General features: G+C 40.2%; 1 protein-coding gene across 3 annotated transcripts in view; it reads right to left on the reverse strand.

Moving 5' to 3' along the window:
• The window catches only part of TSNAX (translin associated factor X), a 31,571-nt gene extending 7,760 nt beyond the window's left edge, over positions 1-23,811 (reverse strand). Inside the window, exons 1-5 of one of the 3 annotated variants that reach the window (XM_050314415.1) lie at positions 23,738-23,811; positions 21,494-21,601; positions 17,306-17,420; positions 15,532-15,662; positions 612-739 (exon numbers count right to left, since the gene is read on the reverse strand). In XM_050314415.1, the coding sequence (XP_050170372.1) occupies positions 612-739; positions 15,532-15,662; positions 17,306-17,420; positions 21,494-21,601; positions 23,738-23,753 (498 nt within the window). In that variant the 5' untranslated portion in view covers positions 23,754-23,811. The other 2 variants (XM_050314416.1, XM_050314417.1) reach the window with 2 other exon arrangements.
• Between the last annotated feature and the right edge of the window lie 202 nt (positions 23,812-24,013).

Here is a 24,013-nt window from a genome sequence, read left to right on the forward strand (position 1 = left end):
GACCCATTTAGGGCAGGGTAGGAGTACAGGTAAGTCCATAAACAACAGATAAGGTATTAGGGCTAAGGTATGATGGGACACCAGCTGGTCCTCTGAGAGTAATCAACTCCAGGAAAGTTACAAAGGACCAACCTAAGACCTATGCAGCACATTTTAACAGAAGCTGAATACAGTGTCTCCTGTGACTACTTCAGTACCAGCAGTAAGATTTCATTCAGGGAGTTCATCCTGCCTTGGCTTTGTTTACCTCCCCCAACTTCCGCAACATCACTATACACCAGCAGGTCTTACAGGCTGTCCAAGGCAGTAAAAATCCCTCCTCTACAATTGTTTGCTAGTACTTCACTGTCCTGGATCTTTTGCCCTACCAGAAAGAGCTCAGTTTGCTCTGAATAAAAAGGATGTGAAATTTATAAACTTGTATCCCACAGATTTAGTTTACCACTTTATCAGAATAAAAAGCATTTTGAACAAGTGAGTCAAAGCCCACATGCATATCTAATCCCATTCCACTTACTGGCCTTATTTAATCAGATGCCAAAATTGTGACTAAGCCTTCTCATTGCATTTCCATCCCAGAAAGATGTTTGTCACTTAAGAAAAACTTTTACCGTGTTTGTTGTTTCTTCTCTGTCTTCTGCTGTAAATATTAGTTGTTTGTTGATCTCTTCAACACTAATCAAAGATCGTGTCTTGATAAAATACTGAAAGGAGACTGCCTCAACATATTCTTGAAGTCCTGCAAAAACAGCAGAATTGATTCAAACTTTCAGCAATGATCTATCCTCATAATTATTTATTTTTTAAGAATTCTTTTAAGTGAGACTATTTGAAGGTTACTAGCAAAAAGTGAAAACTAACATAATCCAGAAATAACATTGAAGCATAATCTAACATAGAACACTTCTGAAATATGGAAGTCAGATCAAGCACATAGCAGATAAACATGTTCCAGCTTTTACTCCAACTGTATTTTTCATTCAGAACTTTTTGTAATTTCAACGTAAAGCATCATGGTGCTCTCAGAAACATACTGAACAGCAGCTCCTCACAGTGTACCCCAGGGGTTCACACTCAGACCAATACTGTTTAACATCTGCAACCATGACATAGTGGGATCAAGTGCACCCTCAGCAAATTTGCAGGTGGCACCAAGCTGTGTAGTGTGGTTGACGCACCTGAGGGGTCAGATGCCATCCAGAGGGACCTGGACAAGCTTGAGAAGTGGGCCCATGGGAATCTCATGAGGTTTAACAAGAGCCAGTGTAAGGTGCTGAACCTGGGTCAGAGCAACTCCCCGTGTCAATACAGGCTGTGGGATGAAGAGATGAAGAGCAGCCCTGATGAGAAGGACTTGGGGGTGCTGGTGGATGAGAGGCTCGACATGAGCCAGTACTGTGCACTGGCAGCCCCGAAGGCCAGTTGTGTTCTGGGCTGCATCAAAAGCACCACGGCCGGCAGGTCAAGGGAGGTGATTCTGTCCTTCTACTCAGGTGTGACACCACTTGGAGTGCTGCATCCAGCTCTGGGGTCCCCAGCATAAGAAAGACCTGGATCTGTTGGAGCAGGTGTAGAGGAAGACCACCAAGGTGATCAGAGGGCTGCAGCACCTCTCCTATGGGGAAAGGCTGAGAGTTGTTCAGCCTGGAGAACCAAAGGCTCCAGGAGACCTGATTGAGGCTTTCCATTAAATAAAGGGGGCTTATAAGAAAGATGGGGACAGACTTTTTAGCAGGGCCTATTGTGATAGGACAAGGGGTGATGGTTTTAAACTAAAAGAGAGTAAATTTAGACTGGATAAAAGCAAGACATTTTTTATGATGAGGGTGGTGAAGCACTGGAACAGGTTGCCCAGAGAGGTGGTCAATGCCCCATCCCTGGAAGCATTCAAGGGCAGCCTGGAGGGGGTTCTGAGTAAGCTGACCTAGTTGAAGATGTCCCTGCTCATTGCAGGGAGTTTGGACTAGGTAACATTTAAAGGTCCCTTCCAACTCAAACCCTTCTACAATAATGGAGCCTTTAAAATACAGCATTTGTATATGGAGAGTATGGATTACACTTTCACGAGTTCACAAAGAGACATGGCAAAGAAAAAGACAAAAAGCAAAAAGAATAAAAAAGTTTTCCTTGTTTCACCTTATTAGCAACAAAAATGAAATTCTCACTTCTCTATTTTGTGGGAATCAGTAAACAGGCTCCTTAAAATATGCAGGTTTAGTGAAATTCATATTTAATTCATCTGTTATAAACCACCCCGAAACAAAAAAAGAAAAAAAATCAACCAGACAGGATTGTGATGTCCAATAAGAGGACCAACAGGTAACCCTGCTTTGACAGGGGGTTGGACTAGGTGATTTTTGTAGGTCCCTTTGAACCCTAACTATTCTGTGATTCTATGAATATACTGAATAACTGCTCTGTCCAAATAACTTACACTGTAAAACCAAGGCATGCAAGGGGACAAAAGGAGTTAATATGTTGGCAGGGAAAAAAAATATGGGATAACAAATGTAGTTTGTACCAGATTTGTATGCCTTCTGCAGCTATCTGCCACAATTACCTCTTCCTACCTACTTAGCAGATGGTGACTTTCTGTATGCATTACAGCAAAGGTGAGATATAAAAAGAAGAGTTTGAATATTCAGACAAGGAGATTTCACAGGTTGTCACTTTTTCCTTATGTGCAGAGAGCAGATCTAGGGAAAGCATGTGAGAAAAGTTCATAAGCAGAAAGCTTAAGTTGGCACTATTGGTGGAAAAAAAAAGCAGAAACGAAGCTGGAACAAACAGCCACGGCAATACTAAGCTATAAAAAGTTTTGAAGACAAAGTCAATGCATGTGTATATCTGACCCATGTGCAGAGAAAGCTCCAAAGGAGGATGTTAAAGGAATGAACTGTAACATGACAGAGGTTCTAGCAGAGCTATTCTGAGCCATTTTAAGGGGATGATTTCACTTCAAGAGAAGCAAAGAGGTATCATGCTGCAAGAGCACCGGGATTAGACAATAGTTTTGTCAGTGCTTATAGTGAGAAAATGAGGACATACCCAAGGTACCAGAAGTGGAATCCTGGTTCCATTAGGGTAATTTTAATATCCTCAACTGATATTTACAGGGCCAAGACCTCAGACTATGGAAGAAGCAAATTTAGACTTCACCTGGATCAAAGAAAAAGTCTAAATCAAAAAGAACACAGATTTGAATAAAAGATGAGGGTGGAAATACCCTGAAAAACTAGAGTTAACCTCTAGGTGTAGAAGGCTTTCCATATTACAATCACAAAAGCACAATAAGTGGCCTGCATATTTTTCCTTTTAAATATGTATCTGAGTGGAAGTAACTCAGAATGGCAATTCAGCCTGCATCCTTTATCCAGCAGTGGGAAAAGCAGAATAAACGTGCAGCAACCAAAATCACACTCAACACTGCTGTTCACAAACCAGAATACAAACAGGGAGATGCAAGGCCAACTAAATACCGTAATTTAATCAACTGAATTCAGGTAAAGCGTTCTGGGCACAAGCAATAGAAGAATGCTAGATAAAAGCCACTCAGGATCTTGTAAGATAAATAACTCCAGAAGCTATATAGAGAGAGATTTCATCACTCACTCTTTCCCTGACTTGCCCTCTGATGTAACACAACAAGTAATCCATTACGAAATTTTGGCCTCTTCTGTGGATAAGCTGTAAGCTACCAGATACATCAGCACTCAATATTACAATATCTGTGAGAATCTCTCTCTGCTATCTGTGGAGAAGACTATCACATATGAAGAATCAATTTGGCATTTCCCACAGCTCTCAGAGAGACCAAATCAACTCTCAAACTTTCTGGTAAACAGTTTTCTCCCACTTTCAGTTCACTCCACCTTACTACTCCTCCACACAGAGAGAAGTTTTGTCCTTTTCCATTATAAGTGTTTCCATTCATTATAAGTGTTTGGCTCCTCTGTTCATTTATCATTACGTATTTTTTTATACGGGCATTTTTATATGTATGTATACACATTTTTGCCTCCTCCTGTCATCCCACCATAGCTGACAAGTCTTCTGCTCCTTCCTTTTGTTTAACAACACCATGTGAGTGTTGCACGCAGTGTGGTTTGCCATTTACTGTCACCTTTTCACAATTAGGGAATTAGCTCCCACTATTTACAAGTAAGTCTTACAAAACCTCATTTAAGGTTACCATTACAAATAGACTGGTAACAAATCCTGGTCACAATTACTTTGTAAAAAAATACTAATATTTTATAATTATTTTTTATAAGTTCTTCTTCCAGAAGCAGCTACAGTATGACATTTCAATGACCCAAGACCTTGAAATAAGGTATTTCCATGTGCAGGTAGAAGGATGTTTAAACATGTTATGTTTTAGCTTAATGGTAGGACATCCGTTATTTTCAGCAAGTAATTCCCAAGGTGAAAAACCCCATCCCATTTCACTACACCATCCAACAATACCTTTCCCCTTACGCTCTTATTTTGGATTTATTCCAAAATTGGCTTATTTATGGATTGAGCTGCCAGTAATGGAATATTTTGTAAAACTGCCTTTTATGGACCAAAGATCCCAACTAAAAGTATTGCATTATTTCTACCAGCACTTCTTTAAATTATAGGTATAAGGTAAAAAACTGCTTAAGTATTTTGATATTTTATCACATTTATTCTATATAAAAAGCTTGTACTACACAAGTGACAGTGACCCAGTGTAACAGCTTCTTTCTGTGTTTTGAAAATTCATTTTCTACATAAGAACTAGAAGGTTGCACTGAGATATCTTCTGAGCAACATATCTATAAAAGGAGATTTTTGTGCCTGAAAGTTTGAGCACCTTTTTGTCAGTTGTATCAGCTGATATTCAAGATATTTTTCCTTAACTACATAGGCAAGCTCTGAGACAAAATGAAAAACAGTTTCCCTAAGACACTTAGCAAGCAATCAGGTTTCTTAAAAAAAAAAAAACTAAAACACATAATTGGACCACTCAATCCAAGAGTCAAATGAATGCATAAGACATAGGAAAAGCTAGTCCTATTTTAAAAAAGGAGTAAAGAATAGAAATTACTTAATTGCAGGAGTCATGTTAGGGCAAACAGAATCTAATTCTACCTGAGATGTACGTGCATGCATGCATGCATGGAAGCTTCAACCCTGAATGACAGATCAAACAAAGGGTGAAAATTTCCTCCTAAAATTTTGCTTACTTCATTTCCTCCTTTAAATATCTATTGGATGGTTACAAAACAGGTTCAAATGGATTTCATGCTTCTCAGTTGTTCGGGTTAGCAATGCCAATGCTACCTGCCATCTTCACGAACAAACTGCTTCTCTCCCTATTACTGCTCAAACTCATTTTCTTTCTCATCCTTTGTCTTCATTCTCTGTATCTTTTTGTTTACAGAGCAGCCTCTGCTGATGGCTTTGATACAAGCAGATAGACACAAGTCTGTGCTCTCTTACCCAGCTCCTCCTCTAAACCATGCAGCAGAAATCACAAGCCAGCAGCAGCCACTAGAAAGACGGTAGGAAGATACACTCAGCAAGTTTCTTCCAGGATCGCTGTATGAAGGGTGGGGCACATTACTTACAGGGCGAGTCATGTGAAACTAGCCACTGGCTAATTCATTACAAAATCAAAACAGCACAGCCATGGCTCTATCTGATCATCATATTTAGGCTGGCAAGTTACATTCTCATTAAAACAAACAAACAAACAAACACAGAAACAAATATCCCTTCTCCACTCAGCTCCCCTCCCAGAAAACATATAAGGTAACAACAAAAAAAATAACCCCAACACCAAAACCCACATGACACAGAAAAAAAAAAAAAAAAAAGAGAAAAAAGTCATATTCTTGTGGAAATCCCAAACAGAGGAAAACCAAGTTAAAGTGGAGAGCCCTTATTACTGAGCTCTGTAGACTATGGGGAGGATGGTAGACTTAAGGAATGCACTTGTACGAGCATATCAATGAAGTTGAGTACTACTAAAATAAGCAAATGATTAACAGGTACATCATCAATTGAAACAAGTACACAGATTAAATTTAAGAGTATTAATACAAAAATTAAACGTATGGTGTCCTATTAAAATGAATCTGAAAACTCACACCTTAATCTTTTCCTTTTAAGTTCTCTGCATACTTGACAATGGTTCCTTAGATTTGCAGGTCTCTTTCCAGGCAGAAGTGATAAAAAGTTAAGTAACTAAACTAAAACTGGGACTGTGAAACAATCAAACTGCTTTGTTGATTGTGAGCATGAAGTCAAAGGTTAATTTTATAACAGTACGCTGAAACAGCATAAAGCCAGCCCTCCTCAGAGACATGCACGCTCTGGACATCCTGTTATGAAAATGGCTTAAAAGAGTGATTCCACTCAGGGATGGATTTTGTAAACCAGTATTAACTAACAAATACAATTAAAATGACTAGAAAAATGTCTGTAAAATCTTAGAAATTTGTAAAAAAAATCTGTTTCTATTTACTGAGTAATAATTCAAAGGCTGAGCAATTTTACTATTATATCAATAATTAAATTCATGTAAATGTATTGTATTAAGCCCTGAATGCTTTGATGATTAGTCAATTGTTATTTGACACATCTACGATCACCAAAAAGTTCTGCTCACTTCTAGCCACATGTGTTGAAGTGATTGTTTCAGATACTTAAGTGTTAATATTGCTTGCACTTTGTTTAAAGTTGAACACACACCAATTTTAGGGTTAAGGTAATCCCAAGATTACACTGTTCTCCCAACAACTACAGAAACAAATATAGGTTCCCTATTACATAGAGACAGGTGCCTGAGAGACTTAAATTATTTCCCCAAACAGACACAAAAATCCTTCAAAGAACTGTGAAGAATATTATATTTCTTGTTGCAGAGAACAGGTTAATCAAGCCTTTTTTCTGTTGTTATTAAAAACACATGGACACATGAGCAGTGCTGGGCTTTTTTGCAGATGACTAACGGTGGGTTAGAAAATCACAAACTTTTATTTGGCTTCTACTTGAAAACCTGAGGGATGGATCATGGTTACTTTTGTAATCAAGGTTTTTGTTCTGAAGTTTGGGGGGGTTGTTTTTACACCCCACCTGCCAGCCCTAAACGTAGTAATTCTGAAGAGCAGCCAACGTTCTACAGGAGTTCTTAAAAAACAAACAAAAAACTACAAAGTATTCCTGTGACAAGTAGTCTTCCTGACCTCTTTGACTACCACTAATTGCCTTGATAATTAATATAGAGTTTTAGAAGTCATTCAGTTAGACAGCAAATTTTACAATACTAACAGCCTGGACGGCAAGTGTTCAAGACACCAAAGAAAGGAAGCTCTGACTCAGCCAGGATGTTCAATGATCAAAGAAGGAAGAGCACCTAACACAACACAGCTTCTGCAGTTCAAACCACAGTGAAAGTTGCCCTTAAGATTATGTTGTTTCCATGCAACAGATCTAACTCATGAGCACAACAGAAGTACCAATGGTGACCATTTATCCTCATAAATATAGACTCTGGTGAGATGGTATAAGGGTACATCACCACTCACCAACCCCTATTTCTCTTCATATGGCTGCAAAACAAAAACCGAATCACGAGGCGCTGTACTAGTTGTTTCTTGGAATGGAGTTCCTCTATGACACATTCTCCTGTGTGATTTTAAATAAACAAACAGAAAAGCTTCATAGATTTTTTTTTTTCTTGAACTCTTATGTCCCAGCTGCACTTGGTTCCTGTAAAGGCTGGACAGATCTGGTCTGTGAACGACTCATGTCAACAGCTGCAAGATTGAAAAATATTCCTGAGCCAGAACACAAGGTCTCCTCCGTTTGCTAGCTATAAAACTGAATTAAAAGAAAAACAATATCACGAGTTTCAGTTTGCCATGTGAATAACTGCAGTATTTGTCATAACGGTACAGCAGGACTTAAGGACCGTCAGGTCTTAAGTTAAAACTGGGAAAGGACAACCTTTGTGATCATGCTGAACCACAGCATGCATCTTTAAAAGACTGCACATAGCTTCTCTTAAGAACTTATGCTGCCCCGAACAGCTTCCTGTTATTATCATTCAGGGATCAGCTGATAATCAGTTCTCACATAGTGCATGACTGGTTTGGTCATGTCTAAATTCGCATTCCTTTTCCCAGGTTTAAGTTTTTGTGTATTGACATACAAGACCTGCAGCAGAGAATACAAAGTGAGAAGCTTTGCAGTTGCCAATTTTTCCCTTTCCTGGAAAAACCTAGAAAAAAGGCATGAACCAAAAATAATGAAAGGGTGCTAAAATGCAACAAGCTGAAGATAACAAATTTCAAATAAGCAACTTGCAAGGTGAAGAAAATATTTGACAAAGTTTGTTGGCAGAGTTGGGGATGTGAGTTCAGAGAAAAAGTAACAAAACAGAAAGGAAGAAATAAATATAAAAAATCGTATTTGATAAACATTAGCTTATTCGTTGCAATTTCTGTTAGTTCTCCAATATAATCAGGAAACTTTGTTTCCATTTCTGGCATTTTACCTCTCACCTACAACAGCAAATAGATTAATTCTTCAGTTACATCCTGTTCCTGTGTTATTATATTTTCCCACCATCTTGCATAAACGTGATTGCTTCCTTCATGGACAGTATTCTTTTCAATGTTTTAGGTGTGTTCAGGTTTCATCCTGGGTGAGACATTTACATTACATTCCTCATGCAGTAAAAAGCTTTTCCTGGGTATCCTCAGCCTACCATTCAATATGCCACCTACTTAATTACAATTTTTAAGCTTTCTTATGAAGAAAATAATGTCCTACTTCTATTGTTGCTGACGTGCAGAACAGTTCATTGATATTATATCCTTGATATTATGTACCTTGATATTATTTCAGAAATATATAGCACAGCTTGAATATGAGATGTTCTTTCCATATTTTGAGTTAAAAAAATTAAGAAAAAACTCCAGTAACACAGAAATCATCATGTGGATAGTTGCTTTTTTTGTGACCTAATTCAAATCCTTCATACAATACCCAAAAAAATCTTATTACTTAAATCATCAGTAATCTAAATCTGGCCTGCTTGGACCCCACTCATGTCCACAGCACTTTTTACAGCATCATGTCTGATGGTGCTATATACTGCAACTAAAAAGTGGCATTGTAGTGCAAGTAAAGTATTTCCTTTTCATCCACACAGCCTTAACTGGCTTTGTCCAATCCAGCAATGCCACTTGTTGCAATATGCTTACCTGCCTAAAGTGACTCTAAATGGCATAAGGCAGGAGACAGAAATTATATCATTATGCCATTCTCTCAGAACACAAGTAGTGCCTGCACAAGATAAATTATGCATTAGACTGCGTCAGAGCTGAACTTTTACACAGAATTTCCTGCATCAGTAGCAGCAGAAGTGGTCACAGAGCAATAGTTTTGACAAGGTGCTGACACTTTACAGCCTCGTCATCTAATCCTATTGAGAGCAAGTGCAGACATGATAAACAGCTAATGAGCTTCTCTGTGCACAGCACTCCACTCACCAGTGGCACACAGCAAATAAAGGTCAGCCAACAGCGCTCCAGTTGCATCTACTATCATCACTTGACGCCGCACTACTTAAGAAGCCCCAGAAGAATTACGGGCTCCTCATTTAAAATTTCGTCTTAAGGGACAAAAAAACTGAGTAAATGTTGAAATAGCTAGAGATTTCATTTAACAAAGTCATGTTAAAAAGATACTCCATTCAATGCCACACAATGCCAACCTAACAAGCAGCCAATCAGTCCTTAATTTTCCCTCTGCATTACACAAGTTTTGCATTTATGTAGAGTAAATTTAGAACATGCTTAGAATAATTCCATAAATCCTAACATAGAAACAAAAATTTTTTAGGTTGGAAAAGATTTTTAGGATCATCAAGTCCAACCACTAACCCAGCACTGCCAAGTCCACCACTAAACAATATGCCTAAGCACCACATCCACATGTCTTTTAAATACCTCCAGGGTTGATGACACCACCACTTCCCTGGGCAGTGTGTTCCAATGTTTGACAATCCTTTCTGTTAAAATTTTTTCTAATATCCAATCTTGAACCTCCCCTGGTGTGACTTGAGGCTGTTTCCTCTTGTCCTATTGCTTCTTACTTCGGAGAAGAGACTGCCTCCCACCTGGCTACAACCTCCTTTCAGATAGTTGTAGAGAGCAATGTGGTCCCTCCTGAGCCTCCTTTCTGAAGGCTAAACGCCCCCAGCTCCCTCAGCTGCACCTCACAGGGCTTCTGCTCCAAACCCTTCTCCAGCTCTGTTGCCCTTCTCTGGACACTCTCCAGCACCTCCAGGTCTTTCTTGTAGTGAGGGGCCCAGAACTGAACACAGGACTCGAGGTGCAGCCTCACAGGTGCTGAGTACAGAAGGACAATCACTGCCCTGGTCCTGCTGGCCACACTGTTGCTGATCCAAGCCAGGATGCCATCAGCCTTCTTGGCCACCTGGGCACACTGCTGGATCACCTTCCGACACTGTCAACCAGCAGCCCCAGGCCCTTTTCCTCCAGGCAGCTTTCCAGCCACTCTTCCCCCAGCCTATAACACTGCATGGGGGTTGTTGTGACCCAAGTACAGGACCCTACACATGTTGCAAGAGCATTTCTTTCTTGTCTTTAGGTCTCATACAGATCTGTCCAGTATACTGTTGATATTTCCCTTAGCAACTGAGAGTTAATTATGTATAGCTAAATGCTTAAACACATATACAAATAAAAAATCCTGAAAAATTTCTTCCTCCCTTTCATAAATTCATACAATCTTTTCCAGGTATTTTCTTGCATAGTGTCTCTCAATAATTTTAAAGAAACAGTACACATTTCCTCACAGGATATATAAGGTATACACTGCAAAGTGGGGCAAAGGAGCAGGAATTCTATATTACAAATAGTAAAGCTTTAAAAATATCAACAAAGGAGAACACTCTAACATAACAAATGAAGAGCTCTGCATTAAAAAAAGCCTTCATTATTTCAGTATCTCTTTGTTTGCTTGTTTAATCATCCCCTGGGACAATCTGTACTGTTAAGAAACGTGTAGAAAACAGTCATCAGTTTTTGTTGTTGTTCAATTAGTGCTATACTCAGTGTTTGAGCTCATGCAAGTGTCCTTTGGGGAAACGTCCTGCGTGCCATTAGCACTATTCTTAATGAGGGAAAGCATGAAACTCCTTTAGTGCTCTGCCAGAATTGTTTTATCTTCAAGTCAAAAGAACAACTGCTTGGAGTAACCCCAAAAAAAGCATTTAACAATTACAAGTGGCAAACAATATTCCCAAGCATTATACTCATAGCACTCTTCTATTTATAGGCTAACAGTTATTATACTGAATAAAATATGTATTAGGCAGCTTTATCATGCAGACAGTCGTGATTCCCCAGTTAAGGCAGCTACAGCGGTTTCCATTATAAGCCCCGTTTTGAACCCTCTTACTCCTTCTGTGAGAGGTAGGGTGGGGAACAGGAGGATGTTTCATGTTTGGTTTCAAGACAAAGGAGAATATTTTTAGGAAGTTTGAGGTTAATTAGACATGCTGCTTTTGAGATATGGGACATAGGCGTTTCTTTATTCTTTTTTGAAGAAAAAGGCGGTTTAATGGCAATGTTTTTGTTCATAAAAATCTTTTTAACTAGTTCTCCAGAATATCTTTAAAATACAAAATCAGAATTGAAAAAAAGGTTAAAAGAATGTCAAGACTTACAGCTTTAAGAAAATAAGAGATCTAACACTTTTCTTAGCTACATTTATTTTCAAAAAGGTATACAAGCTTTTGCCACTGAAAAAAAAGCAAAGCAACAATTAAAGAACATTAGACTTAAAACCAAAACTAAAAGCAATATTCCTAGTTCTTATCACTGTTTCTCTCCCAATTACTGTTCTTCATAAACGGTGGTGGGCATGGGCAATAAAGCATTCCCTCTCACAGTTGCTCTTCATCTAACTGTCCCCTCATTCTTCAGGTTTCTACATCTTCTATCTCAGCTTCATAATCCTGACATCAAGCACCTTCACATCTCTGACACCTCCCAGATCCTAGCTTCGGCACAACCAAGATCTACAAGTCTTTAACGCTGCATGTACCTTCTCCTGCCATCCCGAGGACTAACTGGAGAGCAGAAGGTTTAATGAATAAGGTAAGAGTAAAGGTCTGCCTAAAAGTTAGCATTTCGTACTTGTTATACACCCAGGCTCATTTACACAATGCCTAAAAGCATTCCCTGTTTTCTCAGTGACACACACCTATATTCTAATGCATGTCCTTACAAAACATGGGCACCAGCAGGCACAGATTTCTGTCAGTGAGGAGCATATGTAGAAGAGCTAGACTTTAAGTAGATGACCTACAGAAATAGAATGAAGGCAACTTATTTCAGCTGGATTTTATAAACAGTCTTCTTAATGAGGCGCAAATACCTAATTACAGAAACAACAGGGAGATCTCAGGGCCAATCAGCATTATACAACTTATGACAGTCCACAGACTTGCCACTTATGTCACCTTAAAAGAGGAAAAAAGTAGAAGTACAGCCATTTTGCATTCTAAATCCAGATATGCAATGGGGGTTTTCTACCTTTTAGGCTTTTTATTTCTATCTTTTAGTTCTGTCCAAAAAAACCTGCAAAGTTCAGGTATTTGAGAGACTGCACCCCCGATTCCTGGAAAGATGGACAGGAGAGTCTACTTCTTCTTCCCCTTACTATTTAGCACACTAATACCTTTTTGCCTTCCTTCCTTTTTATCTAGAAAGGTCAGTAAGATTCATTCTCTTAAATTTTCTTAATACTGTAGTCAGAAAATTCTTTAATACTATGACAATCTCACTCCAAGTCGATGCAAGCGTTAGGGATGTGCTACTGTATATGTAACTGTGTGCAGTTCTAGGTCTCACAATTTAGGAAGGATGTGAAGGTCCCTGAAGGCATCCAGAGGATGGCAGCAAAGCTGGTGAAAGGGTTGGAGGGAATGTTCTGTGAGGAGCAGTTAGGGACTTCGGACTTGTCTAGTTTGGAAAAGACAAAGATGAGGAGCAACCTCATTGCTCTCTACTGCTTCCTGAGGAGGGGAAGTGGAGAGAGTGGTGGTGATCTTCTCTCCCTGGTATCCAGTGATAATGGGATATATGTGGGAATGGCTCTGCTGCATCTGTCAGGGGCAATTATTTACCAAGGGAGGTCAAATACAGGAACAGGCTTCCTAGAGAGGTGGTCGATACCCCAAGCCTGTCAGTGTTTACAGGGAGCATTTGGACAATGCCCTTAACAACGCTTTAACTTTTGGTCATCCTGAAGTGGTTGGGCAGTTGGACTGGATGATCATCGTAGGTCCCTTACATCTGAATTTGTGTATTCTATATTATAAAAGTTTTGCAGTTGTGGAGGCACTGAGTCACCATACACATGCTGCAGGTCTCTAACTTCCTCTACGACTGACTTCTACTACTAACCTCCCCTACAGTAATTCATCCTGCTCTACAGTGGACAAATAGATCTTAGTCATTTTAAGAGGCTGAGATTTACAATGGAAAAAAGTTCTTTTTTTGATCAATTTCTTTATTTTTGAGTTGCTATGCCTAGCTTAATTTTACGTATCTTTCATATAAAAAACTTGAAATCTAACTTTCGAAGTTTGAAAAAAATGTATTTTTTAAGAAAAAAATCAGTAATTTTTTTTTACTCAGAGGTGAGAATCTGGAAGTAGAAAACCAGCATCAGGTTTGCTTACTTGTTTTATAAGAACATGGGTACACTCAGAAGTTATCATGCAGTAAGTTTCCGTACGTCTGCTATGTAGGTGCACTCTAGTACGTCTGAGATGAATGTAAGCTAATTCCAGGCAAGCTGTTCCTCAGTAAAAACTAGAGGTGGTAAGCCTCTTTGAATTTACCCACAAAAGACACATATGAAAAAAAATAGACAGTTCAGGTGAGGCAGCTGATGAAGAGGCAGCTGTAAGAATCTTGCTCACATGGCATGGCTGATAGCTTGCACCATGCAGTCTCACAAAGACCTGTGAGGTAGCAGTCCTCAAACACTGCTGTTCCATAGACAGCATTGTGTGACTCACACGGGATTACAAACTTCAGGAGTTATTCAGACAAGGTCTGTAAGTCTCAATGAAGCTTTCAGAAACTTTTGTTCATAAAACTGGAAGCAAGGATTCTTGGCTTTTATAAGTAGTACTTAAAATGAAAATCAAAACATATTTTCAGCATGTCAATACACTCATAATATACTTGGACTAGTATTGTTCACAGTTTGAGATCATCCGTAGTGTCAGCATTTCGAATTACCTCTTTCTTTTCATTGTGTCATTGCAGTACTTAGCTATAAATAGCAGCAAGACACCCACAGATTAGGTGGCTCTTTAAGAAAAACTACTTGTATTTAATTTGAACAACCCAATGCATCACAGGTAAGAGGACAGTGGAATTAATTAGAGCCATTGAAGACTATCACAGCAAGCTCCTGGTTCCGTATTGCTAAACTGAGCTTTCACTCAAGAGCTGTCTCACTCTTAACAAACTTAAATTTGTGTAAGACATGAGCACAAGTTAACCTGTGCACTGTTTGTCTTGTAAATAACTTTGGTACATGTAAATAACTTTGCTTCTGGTTTATCAAATCAACCTTATGGACATTTTTAAACAACTAAATAATTCAGGGCAAATCTTCAGCTCTACTCAACTGAAAAAGTCTTGCCTAAACAAGGAAAAATATACACAATTCCAAATATGTTAAATCTGAGATCAATAAACTCTTTTACGCCATGACCAAGATGTCAAAGAAGCAGTTACATATTTTACTCATATGTTGCCACAAACAAGGCATACCAATTTTAGGTAAGACCCAAATTGTCAGCAAAGATTCAGCAAAGAAATATGATTTGACAGAAAGAGGCATGAAAGCACTGCAACCTAGTATCTCAAGAATGTTGGTAAAGACTGCTGTTTACAGAGAGGAGCAGAAAAAGATGTGATTTGAAACGTAAACTGATTCAATGCTTGTAACAGACAGGCAGAAACACATTCTGAGTCTTAAGAAAAAAGAAAATGCTAATTTAAGGATTTTAATTAATGACTTTTATCAACTCAAAATAGATAATTTCACAAGATAGTTGCTTCTACTCTCTTCCCAGAAATTATAACCCTTCAGGTGTGGTAACTGAGAGTGCTACACATACTCCTCTCAGTCAGAGAAAACTAGCCACTACATTCGTTAGAACCACTTCCAACTGCAGTCTAGGTCAGGGTCCAAATTCTTCCAGTTGTAGTCTTCTATTTAAATCTTCCTCTAAATTGCACTGAAAAGAAGACTGAAGGACAACAGCCTAGTACCAGAGTTAACTTCGCTAGTAACAAAGATTAACCTCAGTCCTGATTTATATTCACAGAAATGTAACAATCTCAGACTCCCAGCATGAGGAGGAAGCATTGCTACACAAAGAGAAACTGATGGCAGTTCAAACTGGCACACTTTCCCTATTTTAAAATAATTTACCTGGAGATATAGCTCTATGGAACTGATACATGTCTTCTCCAATCAGTTCTTGTGCAACCTGCTTGATCTTCTGTCGGACAGCATCTAGCTTGACTTCAGACTCATTTAGTATTTCTTCCCCATTGGGAGCACTGCAATCATAAAAGAGAAACTGGAAGAGCAGTTTTCAGAGCATGAACTAACAGTTAAAAAAATTACACATTTTCTTTTACTAATCAATATATTTTTAATGGCTTCAAGAAAAAGCAGAGCTGATACTGGAATGAGAAACAGTTTAACTTCCATTGATACCTATTCTGTAGATTCTTACCAGGAAAATAATCAACCAGCCAAACAGAGTTCTGGTAGCATTATATTTATTCCAGACTGGAATTGTCATTATTGCTTAAGTAAGATAAAGGAGACATACATGCAAGGCTTCAAAAAATTTTCCAGAAAACTAGCAGTATTTACAGAAGTCCTTCAACCTCTTTAGGGGAAAAAAAAAAAAAAAATCAATATTTTGCAATACTTGACAGTATTGCAAAATGTAATACATGATGTACTTCTACATGTGTGTTTTTTTTTTTCAGGAAGTAGTTATGGACTATGCTGTTCAGGAACAGCTTAAATATCTGATTCAAAACCACAATATATACTTGGCATTTAAAGCTTAGTTTATTAAATATCCTTTAAACTTGCCCCACCACAAATAATCTATATGGTATATTAGTTTACAGTCTATTTAACAAACCACTGATAGACTGGTCTCAAGAAAACATTTAAAAGCAAACAGTAAAGTTTAATGAGATTAAAGTCACAATAATTACAAAGGAGACGGAAATACAAAATACAGCATGGAAAGCTTCCACTCTCACAAAACCAGGAATGTCTTCCAAAACAGGAATCTAAAATTTGGAGCAATTAGGAGTTTTTTGTTGTTGTTCTTTCCTCCACAAGTTCCCAGCTACCTAGCCACAGCAGTGGGAGTAGCTATTTACAGTCAAGGCTGTAGTGGTTACTGGAATTATCACAATACCTCTTTGCAGAAGAAAATCAAGTTAAAAAGAGAGCAACTTCATAATCTGTTTATAACCGTTACTGCTATGGTAACTATAAATAGTACTTCAGCACAAATGCACCGATAGATAACAAAAAACAAATTAAATTACAAAAAAAGGAACAGGGAGAGTGGTTGCAACTATCACATGCAAGACCAATGCTGGTCATATATGGCAAACATTTTATACAACAGGCTATGCAAAGCTTCAAATTTTCCTGTTGTTCTGTTTTGTCTGTGGCTTTCAAAGATTGCTTGAAGGCTCATGAGAACACAAAACATATAGAAGCTCAAAACTTCACAGAAAAGCCTATCCAGTTGTAGTATTTACATAAACGGACCCCAGGTCACCTCCTCTTTGCATTGATGACCTCCGGGTGGGGCTGCAAGAACCAAAAAGGTGATTTAATAGCCTGGGTAACTAACCTGAAGAAAGGGTGCATACTCTTCTCTTACAGCCTGCTAAAAGCTGGAAGGCTCTCATCTGCTGTGCATTCTGCTGCTCTGATCTAGTTTAATACCCCAACAAAACAAACCAAGAAACTTGAACCGGCATCTTGTATTTCTCTAACTGGAGCGTGCATTACTTAGCTCACATCCACCCTAAAGGATGTTTATGGGAAATTAATTAAATTTCTCTCAACAGAACGTTGCAGCTGCTAATCACAAACACAGACAACACTGCATGGCAGCTTCCAGGTTTCTATGAACATTTTCACACTCAATGTGACTCACCTGGTAAACCTGTGGAGCAGAAATATCGTTCTCTTGCTTTCGATAGTTATATCACGACTGAGCTTCACGAGCCGTTCATATTTATCATGCCTGGTGTCAAGCTCCAGCTGGAATGCTGCGGAGTCAATCGTTACAGCAACAAGCACAGTTATCACATGAACACAGTGTGGGGAGAGCAAAGTGCCTGTGCTGCAGTAACTGCTTACCAGCCCCCGCCCCACCAGCCCTGTCCCCGGGTGCCTTTCCCCAGGGTGGGCAGCGTGGCTGCCCATGCGTGGGGCACGGCTGCACAGGGCACCACTGCCTACCACCTGCCACAGCAGCAAAATTCATTAATAATATCTCTGTTTAATAAGTCAGGTTTAAATAGACATCAATCCTGATGATGCTTTAAGGCAGCCTAAACAATTTTAAGGAAAAGGACTTTCTTTTGCTCATAAAATCTATTCCGCAACACCACTGTTCAGGAAACTGACTTAAGATTTCACCCAAATCAAGCAAAATAAATTGAAAAATAAAACCCTACAATCATTTGTAAATAAGATTTACTAGTCTCTAAAACAAAAGAAATAAAAGGCATCTGACTAAGGCACACACACTGTTTAAAAGGCACCATTTAGTTATAAGAAATGTTGCATTTCACATCCCAGCTAAACTTGGCCAAAAGTCAAATATTTTAATATCCCTAAAGATTAGAAGTACTAAAGCAAAGTGAGATCAATTATTTAAAATAAAGATTTCTGACTTGCTGATGTTTTTTCTCTCCAACTACAATGAATACAAAGAAGAGAGGATGTGTACCTGGTTATCACAATCAAACATATTATGAATGTTTCACAGATTCCATTAACACGTTATAGGTCACTATTCCACTAAATAAATCTTAATAGATACTTAGAAAAAATCTAACACATTTCCTAATGAAATGTTAACATCTTCATAGGAGAAAATGCAGAAAATAAACTAAGAGGTTACATTTTTCAAGAGTTTGACAAGGGAAGATCCTTTAAAAAAGTATAGCAGTTCACTGGCAAGCAACATTTACACAAAGTTATAGAAATAACTGTATTTGGTAACTTGGTTCCTCTTATTTTGTTCTGTGCTTTCTAATCTTATTCTGAAACTCTAAGACAAATCACAAATGCTCTAAGGTAGGTCTTTAATTCTTACACGTCTGTTTGGTGTGTCTCTTCCAAATTCTGAAAGTCAATTCCACCCCTGAATTATAATAAAGAAGAAATTTTTCCTCAGATCATAGTGACAGGAACTTGAAGAAGGGTGACTGGGACTTCCCTTCAAAGGATACCATATATGACATTTCCCACAACCATTTACAAATGTCATCTACCAGGAAATTCACTGTTCTGAAGATCTACAATATTAGCAATTGCTCCCAACCTTTTCTGGACAGCTGTGGCTTTTAGACTTTTATGGTGGATTTTAAACCTGTTAGGAACTACTAGGAAGTGCTTTCTGACCTGAAGTAAAATAGATACATACGGTAATCTCTAGCCTAACAGGATGAAAGAAAACCTACTGTAACTGTGCTACTGCCTAAAATTGTGAAGGATTAGAATTCAGGAGGGTTCTCCAGCCTAACACATCAAGATCACACAGCCATTTCCTCCACACATTCCACTATAATGTGTAATCTATCAGTGAAAGCAAAGACTCAGACTCCACCAACAGTTTTGGTCATGCAGAATCAGACCATTAAAAAGACACTTCAGTAAATCTTAACCTTACAAGCCAAGGTACTATCCACTCTCTGTATCACTGAGCTGTCATATTTAAAACGTATTACCAAAAAAAAGGTGTAACTCCTTGGTTTTTTATTAACTAAACCATTCTGTGACTCTGTAATTACTACAGAAGACAATTTCTCATTATTTTTTTAGAAATCTTTGGTGCTAACAGATCAATTCAAGTACAACTTTTTTCAGAGAATAAAAAGAGCAAAACATGTAAAACTGTTTAAGGCCACACATTAATGGGGCAACCCTGGTTGTGTGTCTACACTGGGGAATGAGAGGTTGGAGAGCAGTGCCAGGAAAGGGACCTGGGGGTCCTTATGGATGTCAAGTTGAATATGAGCCAGCAGTGCCCTGGCAGCCAGGAGGGCCAACCGTGTCCTGGGGGGCATCAGGCAAAGCATCACTGGCTGGTCAAGGGAGGGGATTGTCCCACTCTGCTCTGCACTGGTGAGGCCTCACCTTGAATATTGTGTGCAGTTTTGGGCACCACAATGGAAGAAAGATATAAAGCTATTGGAGAGTGTCCAAAGGAGGGCAACAAAGGTGGTGAAGGGCCTTGAGGGGAAGCCGTACGAGGAGTGCCTGAGGTCACTTGGTCTGTTCAGCCTGGAGGAGACTGAGGGGAGACCTCATTGCAGTCTACAGTTTCCTCACAAGGAGAAGCAGAGGGGCAGGTACTGATCTCTTCACTCTCATGACCAGGGATAGGATCCAAAGGAACAGCATGAAGCTGAGCCAGAAGAGGTTTAGGTTAGATATTAGGAAAAGGTTTTTCACCCAGAAAGTGGCTGAGTACTGGAACAGGTTACCAAGGGAAGTGGTCGCAGCACTAAGCCTGACAGAGTTCAAGATGCGTTTGGACAACACTTTCAGGCACATGGTGTGACTCTTGGGGTGTCCTGCACAGGGTCAGGAGTTTGACTCGATGATCCTGATGGGTCCCTTCCAATTCAGTATATTCTATGGTTCTATGATTTTATGATTAAGTTGTTTAGATTCAGACAACATACACAGAAATAGTGCACAACTCTGGTTCACCTTATGCAGTTTGCTTAATTGTAAACCATCTGGAGCATACCTTTTCCTAATGCTTGTGCCTGACACAGAGGCAAAGACCACCAGTGTCTCTGTCTGGGACTTATAAACACTGGCACAGTACAAAGAGTGGATCTTCACAAAGCTGAATAAACTGTGTCCTTTAAATCCTTTCCGAAATTAACCCAATACTGCTGACTGGATCTCACAGAAAAGGAAGGAAACCAGTGTAGGTATGATATTCAATATGAATGACAGAGCAGCTTGGTTGCAGGGAACCTTAAACACCATCTACTTCCAACACCCACCACCATGGGCAGGGAGTCTTTCCATTTGACCAGGTTGCTCAAAGTCCTCATCCAACCTGGCCTTGAACACTTCCATGGATGGGACATCCACAGCTTCCCTGAGCAAAGTTCAGGGGTCACAGTTAATCATCTGCCAAGCTGACTTACACAGAAAAATCTAAATACCTGTTTTCAAAAAAGCAAGGAAATTATATGACATTGAAGTGACCATCTGTAACACCTAGACAGCTTGTATTTTTTCACTCTCCTTAGCTTCATAAGAAAAAAAAGGTGGAATGGGGAAAACTTTAAGCCAAGAATTAATCTGTTCCCCATAACAAATCTCCTTCGTTCTTCTGCCAAAGTTTGTCATTTCTGAAGCTCAACTTTACCTTGTCAGGGCTAGTCTTATGAGAAATTTAAATTTACTGGAGTTCAAATCTGGTTTTCTGAAAAATCCTATGAAAACAATTTTGCTAAAGGGAAGTTACACTTCCTTATTTAAAGAAAATCAAATATAAATTAATTTTTAAAGGCACTCAAACTGAAGTAGGTGTCTATATACAGGTCTATATTGCTTAAATTTTTTTTTTTAAAAGTGCAGGCATAAACAGGTACCAAGTCATAAAACAATGCATCCATATTTACATAAAAGCAGCTTCACCATCTATGCAGCAGAGCCAAGGTCAGCAGCCTCCTCAGTTTCCCAAAGGTCACCATCTCCTCCTCTTGTCCCTCGTGGCTCAGATTTTGCTTTACACCTCTGCAGATCCTACAGCTTTCTGGCCCCAAAGGGCCCACTCACCTTTTGCCTGGCTGACCACTTGTGCACTTTGCTCAGCATCAGGTTCAGCACAAGGAGGGTGGGGAGGGGGAACAGCAGGTGGGATGGAAACAGGAGCAAGTCATGAATCTTGCTTTGAGGAGCTATGACAATTCCTGCTCTCAGGACTTCACCGCACAAAAAGCAGAACACTAAGCTCTAAAGGTAAGGACCATAAGTCCAACAAGTTCCAAGTGTCTCCCTCAGAGAGAGATGTTTTATTCCATCACTAAATTTCCTAGCAATTTCTACACCCCATTTTTATAATATTTTTCAAATGCTTACTTACATTTAAAAGACGTCATCAAAGCTGAAGATGGATTAACATTCTCTTTCTCCTCTCTTCTTTGACCATGTGGAAAATTGTCATGCTTGCGTTTTCTGAACCCACCCGATCCTATAAATAGAAGATACACACAACAAAATACATTTAGAAATAGTTTTGCCAGAGTACAATCAGCATCAGAATGCTGTCTTCAGAGCATTCCTGACTGTAGCCATATTTTACAGAACAGAATAAGGTAACTGGATGATTATTATTGACTGATGCCAGCCTCACATTATCATGTCACTTTTTCTACTACGTTCCTAGTGAAAATTAGAAAAAAACCAATCCTACCAATTTCAATGGATGCATGTGGCAAGATCCTAAGTCCTTTTTATGGTTTTTTTTGGTAAGGTCTTGAAAACCTTTTATGTTTTCTTTCTGTAAGGGAATGGTTGCATGGAAATCCTTCTGTGAACACGGGTCTTCAGGATTAGACTTTTTTTTTTTCCCTTCCTTTTTTTTCTTCATCTTGAAAGGAGTCAATATCCTGCAAGTTTTGATTACTGTAATTATTTATGTTACACATCTTCAGTAACCAGAAAAAGAAGCAAGGCGTAATTTAAATAGATTACCACTATTCAGGTATGCGGGTTCAGCTCCTGCACTGCAGCTTCTTTGGTCTTTACCCTCTGCCCATTCACCAGTTTCTCCTCTACTCACCCTGATGTAGCCCTTGAACTAGCTTTGTGTGCCTCTTCCCTAGGCTCCCTTTTGAAACCCACACCCAGAACTCATCTCTTTTGAACTGTTTTACGTCTGATTTACACCTTGTAGTGTTTCTTCCTTTTGTCCTTCCTTCACCTTGGACTGACTCATTGTGTCACCCACGTGCCAACCTCTCCTCCCTCCTGCTCCCTCCTTTTGGTGCCAGCTGGACACTCTGTCTTCCTAACAGAGGCCAACACTTGGCAAACTGGCATACAGGCATACCTTTTTGAATATGCAGAGTTCTCTCAATTTCCTTAAAAGAAGAACAAAAGGAAGCTACTTAAAAGTTACAGAAGAACACTGGATTTTAAAATGTTTCCGCTTAATTGTTTATTATCCCAAACCAAAACCAGAAGTGGGCGTAGCTACTTTCTAAAAGAGGAAACTGAACATCATTTTTTCCTTCTTCTCCGTTAGGACATGAGTTCAGGGTTTTGTTTGTCCTGTAGCAGTTGAAAACATTACAAATACGTCCCCTAAAATAGTGCAGAGTTAAACTCTCTGCAGTATACCAAAAGTTGGGAACATCATCATGACCTACAGGAAAAAAAAACAGGCCCTTCAGAAGTGAGAGGAGAAGGAAGAAAGACAAGTAGGGAAAAGGGGTTCCTCTGAATAACCAACAACCTGAATATCAAAAAAAACATGGGCTAAACCAACAGTAACTTAACCTCGATTTGAAAAAAAATTAAAATGAAAATAAAAGAGCCAGCTTTCTTGTTGCTGACCCTACTGCCTGGCTGAAGGGGGGTCTGTGGGACTCTCGGTGTTGCCAAGCAATAAGAGGCAATGGACAGAAACTGATGCACAGGAAGTGCACAGCGTCTTCCTGGACATGAGGAAGAACTTCTTTACTGCGAAGTGATCATGTCCCGGAACAACCTGCCCAGTGAGGATGTGGAAGCTCCCTCACTGGAGATATTCCAGAACCCTCTGGACACAAGCCTGTGCCACGTGCTCTAGGATGACCCTGCTTGAGCAGGGCGGTTGGACCAGACGACCCACTGTGGTCCCTTACAACCTGACCCGTTCTGCGATTCATTCTGTGACTGCTGGGGCTAAACCAACACACAGGCTGCAAACTGAGCTGCGAAACGTGTATACATATATATATATACACATACACAGATAGATATATACACTCTTCTGAAACACAGCTACCCCAAGTGCTTTACAGGCCTAACACACTCAGCTTCCCGCTGAACAACGGCTTTTTCACCCCCAAGGACGCAAACCCCTACAGCCCCGTTCTCTGGCACAACCCCGGCGGGAAGGCAGGACACCCGAGAAGGAACGATCGGGGACACCCGTGAAGGAGCGGCCTCCCTCAGTGTCAGTTCAGCGACGCGGCCGAAGGGCACCGTCGAGCACGGCGGAGGCTCCGCACCTCCGTCCCGGCCGAGCCGCGGGGCCTCCCCCCGCTTCCGCCGGCTCCAGCTCCCCGCGCCTCGGTCTCCCGCGGGCGGGAGGGGAGGGCAGGGAGGGCAGGCACATCACCTTCCTTGCCGCTCATCGCGGAGCCGCCGCCGCGTCCCCCCGGCAACCCGCCGCCGCCCCGCGCGCCCACGGGGCCCACACACCCGCCCGCCGCCCCCGCTCCGCGGCGGGGCGCCGCGCGGGTGCCTGACGGCAAGACGACACAGAGCCGCAGGCTGCCGGCCCGCCGGCCGTGGCGAGAGAGGCGCGGTGCAGGAGCAGTGGCGGCGCGGGGGAGGGATTCGGGCGTCGCTGACCGCGAAATTGGGGTAGCGCCGAGAGCGGGCCGTGCTTCCG

This window comes from Myiozetetes cayanensis, unplaced genomic scaffold, assembly GCF_022539395.1.
Source record: "Myiozetetes cayanensis isolate MyiCay16 unplaced genomic scaffold, myiCay2020 scf2-11, whole genome shotgun sequence".
Taxonomy (NCBI): Eukaryota; Metazoa; Chordata; class Aves; order Passeriformes; family Tyrannidae; genus Myiozetetes; species Myiozetetes cayanensis.